General features: G+C 45.5%; 1 protein-coding gene across 1 annotated transcript; it reads left to right on the top strand.

Annotated features, from left to right (window-relative positions):
* Positions 1–854: 854 nt before the first annotated feature.
* Positions 855–9743, top strand: NOL12 (nucleolar protein 12). The gene is made up of 6 exons (XM_082241367.1): positions 855–1012; positions 3200–3305; positions 4625–4673; positions 5187–5329; positions 6512–6609; positions 9105–9743. Exons 1-6 carry the CDS (start codon positions 930–932, stop codon positions 9274–9276), a joined length of 651 nt encoding a protein of 216 aa, XP_082097493.1. The 5' UTR covers positions 855–929; the 3' UTR covers positions 9277–9743.
* Positions 9744–10055: the final 312 nt, after the last annotated feature.

The raw sequence follows: 10055 nt of genomic DNA, 5'->3' as shown, positions 1-10055 counted from the left end.
ATAATAATAATAATAATAATAATAATAGAAATAGTACTGTACAGTGGTTGGCAATTGTAGCTGGTTTCTTTTAGGATGCAGTCCAGTACACAGTTACAAGTACATCCTGTTGAACTCAATGGGTCTTTCTTCTGAGTAGACATGCACAGGACTGCAGTTAACCACAGAACTAAAACCTTTCCCAGGTCAGCAGCCATGTCTTAAAAAAACAAGAAACGGGGCACCTTCGACCAATTTGCTACGGCATACAGATCCACTCCGTTAGATGCATGAAGCAATTTCCAGAGGGAAAAGCTTGCCTCTTGCAACAATAAACCGGGCTAGTCTTTTATGGCGCCACCAAACTGCACTGTAACTCTTGAGAGCAGATTCTCGGTGCATTTTCCCCTTCAAGACAATTCTGGACACTATATAGTTTTCCCCTTAAATCCTAGAATGGTAGAGTTGCAAGGGATCCCGTGGGTCATCTAGTCCAACCCCTAGCTGTGCAGGAATCTTTTAGTCAACCTATGAGGCTCAAACCCATAACCTGAAATGAAGAGTCTCGAGCTGCTCTACCGATCGAGTCCAGCGCCCAGAATTCTTTTTCCCCCAATTTTTTTAATTAATTTTCCACATTTTTAAACAAACAAACAAACACAAATCATAACTAAACTTAGTCCAATATTAATATCAGCGCCCAGAATTCTTTGAAGCGGTGGAGAGGGGGACGTAATTCGAATATGCCGCGTGCACACAGTCTGCATTGCTTTTCCTTTCTTTCTCTTAATGCAAGGCTTGGGGAGCGACACGCCTCCCGAAGAGGCAGCCGGGCGCCGCCAGTCGGTTGTGCTCGGTGGAGGGAGGGCCCAGGAACAAGACCCAGGCGGAAGAGGCGGCGTCGAGGCTCCGGCCCCGGAAGAAGCGCGCCTCGGCCTCCGGAGCCCAGCATGGGCCGCAAGAAGAAGCAGAAGCAGGAGTGTCGCGCGGCGGCGCTTCGCAGGGTCGTCACTTTCGACGAGGAGAACCGGCGGTGAGTGCAGGCAAAGCGGGCGGCAAGCTGCTTCTCCCTCCCCGCGCGAGGCGACGGGCGCGGCTTCCCTGCACGAGGTCTCCCATCCAGAAGTGCCTCTCGCCGCGGGAGGCAGCGGGGTTTCGCGCCCGGAGGGCAGCTGCGAAACCCTCGGAAGCAAACCGCGCGAGCCCTGCGATCCGAGGGTCTCGTTCACACGTGCAGCGGGACGGGGATGGAGTGGAGTGTGCTTCGACGGGGCGAGGGAAACACATACATATACAGCGGTACCTTGGTTCTCAAACTTAACCCGTTCCAGAAATCCTTTCCAAGACCAAAGCGTTCCCAAACTAAGGTGCGCTTTCCCATAGAAAGTAATACAAAATGGATTAATCCATTCCAGACTTTTAAAAACAAACCCTAAAGCAGCAGAACTGTCCAGCATGACCTTAGAGACCAACTTTAATGCATGCACACAAAAGCTTATACCAAGAGCAAACTTAGTTGGTCTCTAAGGTGCTACTGAATAATTTTTAATTTTTTTTATATATATATATTTCGACTGCATCAGACCAACACGGCTACCACCTGAACCTAAAGCAGCAATTTAACATGAATTTTACTATCTAACGAGACCATTGATCCACAAAATGAAAGCAATAAACAATGTACTGCAGTCACACAATCAATTAATCTGGATTCCACACAGTCACAAAAACAAAACAAAAAAGCTACAAAAACAAATAGCAAAAACAGACCTCAGCGTAACACTCAAATCGGAAGTGTGGCACTCAAAATGGAGCATGTTCGGCTTCCGAAAAATGTTTGCAAATTGGAACACTTATTTCCAGGTTTTTTTGCAGTGTTTGAGTTCCAAGTTCTCTGACTACCAAAGCGTTTGAGAACCAAGGTACCCCCTGTACACACACAACATTCCCACAAAGCAAACAAGTATAATTATTATTATTTATTCAACTTCTACACTGCCCTATACCCGGAGGTCTCAGGGCAGTTCACAACAAAACCATAACATATAAAAATCAAACCAAAAGCAGTAACCCAATACCCCACCCCCAGCCACGTTCTAAAAGGGTGTTGGGTGTCAATAAGATCAACCAAAGGCCTAGTTAAAAAGCAACGGGTTTGCCTGGTGCCTAAAGGTGTATAACCGGCAGATAGCTGGACTGAGTTTTATAATAAAGTCCATTCTGCCTATTTTATGTATTTACTGAATTTCTATACTGCTCAGATTCCCCAGTGTACAACATAAAACCACAAGCATACCAGAGTAACAAACAAACAAAACATTAATCCTCTCATACAGTTTGAAAGGCCATAGGTTGTGTAATTAGCCAAAGGCCTGGGAGAAGAGGAATGTTTTTGCCTGGCGCCTAAATGTTTTTTAATGAATGTGCCAGGCAAGCCTCCCTGGGGAGAGCGTTCCCCAAATGGGGAGCCACAGCAGAAAAGGCCCATTCCTGTGTTGCCACCCTCCAGACCTCTCTGGGAGGAAGCATACGAAGAAGGGCCGCATACAATGATTGCAGGGTCCAGGTCAGTTCATATTGGGAGAGGTGGTCCTGAGTCGTTTCAAGGTTGTATAGGTCCAAACCAGCCCTTTGAATTGGGCCCAGAAACAAATCGGCAGCCAGTGCTGTCGACCCAGGAGCAGTGTACAGTGGTACCTTGGGTTAAGAACTTAATTCATTCTGGAGGTCCGTTCTTAACCTGAGATACCACTTTAGCTAATGGGGCCTCCCGCTGCCACTGCACGATTTCTGTTCTCATCCTGAAGCAAAGTTCTTAACCCGAGGTACTATTTCTGGGTTAGTGGAGTCTGTAACCTGAAGCATCAGTAACCTGAGGTACCACTGTAATATGCTCAAACCGTCTTGTCCCTGTGAATAACCACCCACCTTCAGGGGCAGCCCTACGTATAATGTGTTGCAGTAATCTAACCTAGAGGTTACCAGAGCGTAGATAACAGAAGTTAGGCTATCCCTGTCCAGATTCTAACTCCTTATTCTGCTGCATGTGCATTATTCTGCAAACCCTACAAAAGGAGCTTAGCCCATGATGCTGATGGTTTTGTGCTGTTTGTGGCTTTATGAGGTGATTGTGATTGAGAAAGATGGCTTTTGAGCTGCTAGGGGATAGTTGTTCTTCCACTGTCTCTAACTTGCTCTTTGGTATATTTATTCTTCCCAGGGATTACTTGACCGGGTTCCACAAGCGTAAGGTTGAAAGGAGGAAAGCGGCTGTGGAGGAGATAAAACGCAAACTGAAAGATGAGCAAAAGAAGATGAAGGAAGAGGTATATATTCCCGGGGGGGTGTATTTTCAAAGCAAACATAATAAAATATCAGACCTTTGTCAGCTTTTCCAATTCTCTGATGAAGTGTCACTGTATTAAGTAATGCTGCATGGTTCGTGAAGCTATAGTGAAGCAATGGTTGCCTAGGAACTATTGAATGAGTTTCCTTAGAGTTTCCTCCTGGTCAGAAACAGTTTTTGCCAGGAAATCTGTGGCCCTCTAGATGTTGCCAAGCTACAACTCCCATCATCCCTGACTGTTGGCCAGACCTGATGGGAGTTGGAGTCCAGCATTGTTTGGGGGTCCCAGGTTTCCTATCCCTGCTGGGAGCCTATGACCAACAGAATAGCCTGACAGACAGGATTTCTCAATGAGTGGTTTGGCCCCCAAAAGATCATTTAGGGAGCTGCCTAATACTGAGCCAGACTATTGGTCCGGTTAGGTCAGTATTGTCTACATGGACTGGTAGCAGCTCTTGAGGGTCCCATCCATATCTGAAGATGCCCAGGATTGCGCATGGGAACGTCAGCATGTAAAGCAGATACTCTGCAACTGGGCTACATCCCTTGTTGTTTATCGCACCCTGATCCTCATGGCTCTTCCAAAGGTCTCTTTCTAGGCTTGCTCTCCTTCTGTTTTGACTTGGTCATAACCTCGAGTCTCCTTTCAGTCCTACTTCTCAGAAGCCTGCCTTCCATTTTCCCTTTGTGCCCTTTAACACCACACAAGAGTATGCAAAATTGCACTTGTTCACTATCCTGACAACCTATTCCTCCCTGTCTTTCCTACTCATCATCTCATTTCTAGACATGCAGCCCAGACCTGTGTTTGTTTAAAGGTAAAGGTAAAGGGACCCCTGACCATTAGGTCCAGTCGTGAGTGACTCTGGGGTTGCGGCGCTCATCTCGCTTTATTGGCCGAAGGAGCTGGCGTACAGCTTCCGGGTCATGTGGCCAGCATGACTAAGCCTCTTCTGGCAAACCAGAGCAGCACATGGAAACGCCGTTTACCTTCCCACCAGAGCAGTACCTATTTATCTACTTGCACTTTGACGTGCTTTCGAACTGCTAGGTTGTGTTTGTTTACTCCACAGTAAAAAAAGCAACAACCCTGGGATTGCAGGCTTGATGGACACAGTGTTGTTATCTGAGAAACTAAATGCTGGAATTTCCCCAGGTAGCTGCTGACTTACTACTTGGCTCCAAAGGAGAAGGTGTGCAAGTTCTGGTTTCTGGGATTTTGGCTGATGTCTCGGATGAGACCAAGCAACTGTTTATCTGAAAGCATTCTAATTATTTGGGGCATTTCTTTGTTTTTAGAGGCACAAAGAATACATGAAGATGTTGAAAGAGAGAGAAGAAGCCTTGGGTACGTGTCCTTTCTGAAGGTGTGACTGTTAAAGTTGTCTGTGTAGTTATTTAATGTATTGTTATTTAATCCCCTTTTACATGTGTCGCAAGGGAATTTACAAATGTCAAGACTGTGGAGATAGCGGCTCATTTTGTGCATCTTTTTGGTTATGTGTTACTGATGGACTTTCCCTCTCCTCCACCTTTAGAAGGATAGTTATTGTATGACGTTGCAGGAATCCTAGCAAAGATCAGCCCTCTTGAATGGCTGATGGGATTTGTAGTTCAAATCACTTGGAGCGTATTGGTATAGTTCATTAGAATTCTAAAAACCGTGGCAGAAATCATCTAGTTACAACAAAAAGTTGTTGGGAGTCTCAAGCACCTGTGTGTATGAAGAAATAGAATATGTAGCAGTTTGTCTGAGAAGTTCAAACTCAGAAGAGTTTCTGCCCTAAATTTTCCATCCTTAAGTTGAAGAAACTGTTTTGACACTTGTGATTTCTTTGGGTTCCTTATTTAATCTTCCCAGAGGAAGCTGATGAGCTAGAGCAACTGGTAACATCGCAAACGGAGTCTGTGAGCTATGACCACCCAAACCACACAGTCACTGTTACTACGATCAGTGACTTGGACCTCTCAGGAGCACGTCTGGTGGGACTAAGCACCAACGAGGTAATTCCTCTCTGCAAGCTTGTATGTTCAGCCCAATTCTATTTTTTTCTAGAGGTGTATATTTGTTGATTAACTAACTACTGGAGTTTAGGTCTGGCATCTCTCTTAAATTAATTAACAATCCCATGTGTGTGCCACGAAAAAAGGTTGCTGCCCCAAGGAGCCTGCAGCCTACAATTCAGCATACAGAAGGCATTGGGGGTGGAAGAATATGCATTCAGTTTGGACCTTGTAGTTGGACTTAATTTCCATGGAGCTTCACATTTGCGTTTTTGAAGACTGAACCTCTGAACCAGCCAAGTTTGAAAACGTTTCATTTCATGAGACGTCTTGTAAGATAGAAAAGCCATCTAAGCATTTTTTCAGGGCCGACCGTTTCTCAAGAGAATATGCTATTGCTAAGTAGGAACCGTGTCTCTGTCCAAAGTGGTACTTGGAGAAGTTCAATATAAGCGTCTCTTGCCATATGCTTTGCAACTCCTGCAGTGCTTGACAAGGGAAATCCTCAACATTAGTCACTTGGGATAAACGTGAACAGCTGGAGGGAGGAGCATTTTCTGTGCTGAGTCCTTGCCTCTTTTGGCATCAGCCAGATTCCCACAAGCTGCTTTTTCAAAGCCCAGCACAAGCTCTGTGCTGTTCAGTCAAATCTGCTTTTGATCAGAATTGTTTCTTCAAAATAAAAAAAATAGATCTTTATATAAACACATGGCTTCACATTCTCTAATGTAGGCTAGAATAAAATGATGGAGTGAGGATCTGTTCCTGGATCTCCCTGGTCCTGCATCCTGCCTGTCACATATGGTGCTCTGTGTATTTGAAGGATTTAACATCCTAGATCTCATTAATACCCACAATAGCACTGTATGACAGGCCAGTATTAGAGATGGTGATGGGAGCTTGCATAACTGCACATGGTATCCTTGATTTAAGCTGAGACTTCCTGAGTCATAGGTCACACTGATAGCCACCACACTTAATGAATATGTGCGAGAGGTTTTTACACCCATGCTGCAAGTTCTGATTTATCCTACAAAAGAAAACAAGTCTGATGCAATAGCTGATTTTGAAACTAGCTTAGTAAGTAAGTTACTTGTCAAATTGACCCGGGTTCATATATGTTTACACTAGCAGTGCCTAGATTTCTGTGTGGCTCATATGCCTCTTTTTTATTTTTTTTAGGGAGAAGATGCTGGAATGGGAAAAAAAGACGAAGATGCTTCAAGCAAACCTGCGTGCATCTTTCCTAAGAAATCTAGAGATCCTTTCCTGTCTCAGAGGTAATTATGATTGGTTAACCCTCACCTTTTAACCTTCAAAACCAAGTTCAGAACATCTGTGGCTCTCCCAAGTGCTGCTGGAACGCAACTCATTTCATCCCTGACCATTAGCTATGCTGGTTGGGGCTGATGTGAGCTCCCCATGCCTCTGTATTCTAGTTAATTGCACTCATGCCTTGCTGATGGGCTTCCCATAGGGATCTGGTTTGCTTCTGTGGGAACCAGATGCTGGACTAGATGGGCTTTAATTCTCATCCACCAGGACTCCTCTTACATAACTGCAGGGCTATAGGGGTTTGCTCTCCCTCAGAGAGATAATTCTGGGGTTGGAAGAGACCCTCCCCCTTGCTCTTTTTCGCCCACTCACAAGCCGATCTGTGAACAAACTGTCTTGAATGTCAGTGGTGTGCCAAGGACCTTGAGTCTTAAGGACAGCCTTGTAAATAAGTTACGTTGCAATCCTACTTACCTTGGATTTGAGCCCCATTGAGCTAGATACGACTTACTCCTGGGTAGAAATAGTTAGGTTTGCACTGTTAGTTACCCAAAACTGCCTCCATGCTGGTGGGCACAGAGGAGAAATGCCATCTTCTGGGGCCGCTGTGGAAGTGCAAGGTTGTAACTTTTCACAGCCTGGTTAAGAAAAAAGGAAAGTAAAGCCTTCTAGCAAACATTGGTGCAGAGAGGACAATGCAAATGTACTTTCTTGCCTTCCTCTGCAACCAGCCCAGAAACCAAGCAGAGTGCTGGAGGAGGAATGGAGAGATTTGCCTCTCCTCAACCATCCCACTCACTCACCTGCATGGAATTCCTGGTCACCAGTGGCTACTGTGTTGTTAAATGCAACATGGGTTCAATGCTGAAATACCATTATGCAGCAAAAAGGGTTGATAACCATGCTGCACCACAAGAGGGCATTCTCTGCCTTGTCTCAGCACCATTCACTCGCTTTCTAAATCTTTAGGAGGCAAGGAAAAAACTATTGTTGTCCAAGCAGCTATCTGCATCACACGTGTTCATATGAGAATGTTTTTATTCCACCATTAATGACATCGTTTGTGTTGTAATCTATCCTTTTTAAATACTGTATGTTAGCAAGTGCATTTTTAAAAGGTCTTGCTGTGTGCAGAGCTCCAGTTCAGGGTTCCAGGAAGCCTGGTTCACATTCCTCCCTCTCCCACATCCTGTCCAAAATAGTCAGCCAATGTTCTGTGCCTACTGATCATGCTCATTCTTCATTGGGAATGGGTGTTGTTGTTGTTTTGGAGTTTTGCCTTTATCCCGCACATGTGTGTATGTTTGTTTGGTTAGCTTTTGGTTCCTCTGAAGACCTTTTCCATTCCTGCATCAATTTGCTGTCACATTGCAATGGGTTTCCTTAGGATTAACACTCGACGAAAGAGGTTGTCAAGGTGGGGGACTGGATCTAGCCAAGCCTCTTGACCCAGGCTGTTGACTGGGCCGCTGTCCTATGACATCAGATGCTGCTGGGGCTGATGGGAGTTGCAGTCCAAAACATATTGAGAGGACCAGCTTGGCAAAGTTTGGGTTAGCCTGCAGAAATGGCTTGCATGAGACGTGGCGATGGCCACCAACTTAGATGGCTTTCAAATACAATAAGAGCAATTCACAGAGAACAAGGCTATCAGTGGCTGTTAGTAATGCCTCTATACCACCTCCAGAACCAGACACAGCATGTGTCTGGATACCAGTAAACAGGAAGCAATAGCAAGAGAAGATTGTTGCCCTCATGCCCTGCTTGCGGTCTTCCAGGGGCATCTGGTTGGGCTGCCACTGTGGGGAAGCAGGATGCAAGACTAGATGAGCCTTTGGCCTGGTCCAACAGGCCTCTGGTTATGCAGGTCAGACTTACCTAGACTGAGGTTGGGGGGAAAGGGGGGTCTTAAGGAGAGAAAAGAGGACTGATTAATATTCCTGGTACAGGGGAAAACTCTGGCAGGTTGCAGAGAGAAGGGAGACATCTGATGAGGTTTAATGTTGTTGGACTGCCTATTCCTGTCACCTTTGACTATTGGTTATGTTGGTTGGGGCTCCAACAACAATTGGAGGGCGCCACATTGGCTATCCCTCTTCTTTCTACAAGGAGTGGCTAGAATATGGCATTCAGAGCATATGATGTATCCCATGTATCGAGTCAGGCCAGTTGGTCCTTGTACAATCTACAGTGGCAGCATGTCTCGAGTGTGGGTCTTACCTGCTGAGATCCCTGGAGATGCCAGGAATTGAACCCACAACCCTCCACATGCCAGCTGTATGCTCATACCACTGAGCTATGCCTTCTCCCAGGTGATCTCCCATCTAGGTAGCATACAGGGCCAGATCTGCCTAACTTCAGCAATAACCTAACTGCCTAACTTCAGCTGAAGCAAGAAATGGGTGTGGGAAATGTAGCTGGGGCTGAAGCGTTTTATAAATGAAGACTGGGAACTGGTTTGCCTCTGGAATTCATTTATTTGTTCTCCTCCCCGTTACAGGATTTCTTCGCTCACGGCCACACTGCATTCCCGTAGCCAGAAAAAGACCAAAGGAAGGCAGGCCAGACACAGCCAAGGATCAAGGAAGAAAGCCCAGAAGCCAAATACAGGGCGGACGAGCAAGACCCTGCGCCGAAGAATGACAGGCAAAGGGAGGCATTTCCAAGACTGAAGTGAAGACAGTAGCCTGCTAAGTTTTGAGAGCTCTGAGTTACTTGGAAAGCTCACTTTGTGTCAGCGATGTCTCTTTCGTTCAGAGCTTCAGTGGAAGTGCAAAACTTTCTTGAAACTAGTTCGTGAGCCAAGGAGTGCTGGGCCTGTTGCTTGGAAAAGTAAAATTATTTTTGTGCACAACAGCCTACTTTGACTAAGCAAGTGTGATTGTTGTGTGTAGGCCCATTGCTCTGTAACTGCCCACACAAAAGAAAGAAAGAGCAGATGCACTTTTCCCAAGTATTGATAACAGCTAAACTGTTAAATGGTTACGTCTGCATAGAAGTCCAGGGTCTGTGTCCTTCCTCACTGGGAGATCTGGTGCTATGAATGCTTAGTGAGTGACCACATAGGCCCCAGGCAAACTTCTTTCTTCTGCCTGCATCATTTTTTTATTTTGTTATATAAATGTCTGTTGGGAGGAAACTTTGTATGCCTTTATTTCTCACGAACTCTTCTGACACTTGGATTGTAGGAGAATCTGCTAGCTACTATTATTTATAGAGCATCTGCGACAAAGGGCTTTGTAACTCTCTGCTTTACCCTCATAAAAGATTTGTGCTATTCTCATTTTAGATGTGAAAACACACACAGTTACTTCCTTGTGGTCACAGACAGCGAGTCCAGACCAGAGAAGGGGATGGAAGGCAGGTCTCCCAGATCAAAGGCTGTTGCTCCATCCAAACAAATAGCATGGCCAGGATCCAAGAGCTACTTTAGCTTAGTTGCATCCCTGGG

Source organism: Podarcis vaucheri, assembly GCF_965113315.1.
Source record: "Podarcis vaucheri genome assembly, chromosome: 10".
Lineage (NCBI taxonomy): Eukaryota > Metazoa > Chordata > Lepidosauria > Squamata > Lacertidae > Podarcis > Podarcis vaucheri.
This window is presented reverse-complemented; position numbering and strand designations above follow the sequence as displayed.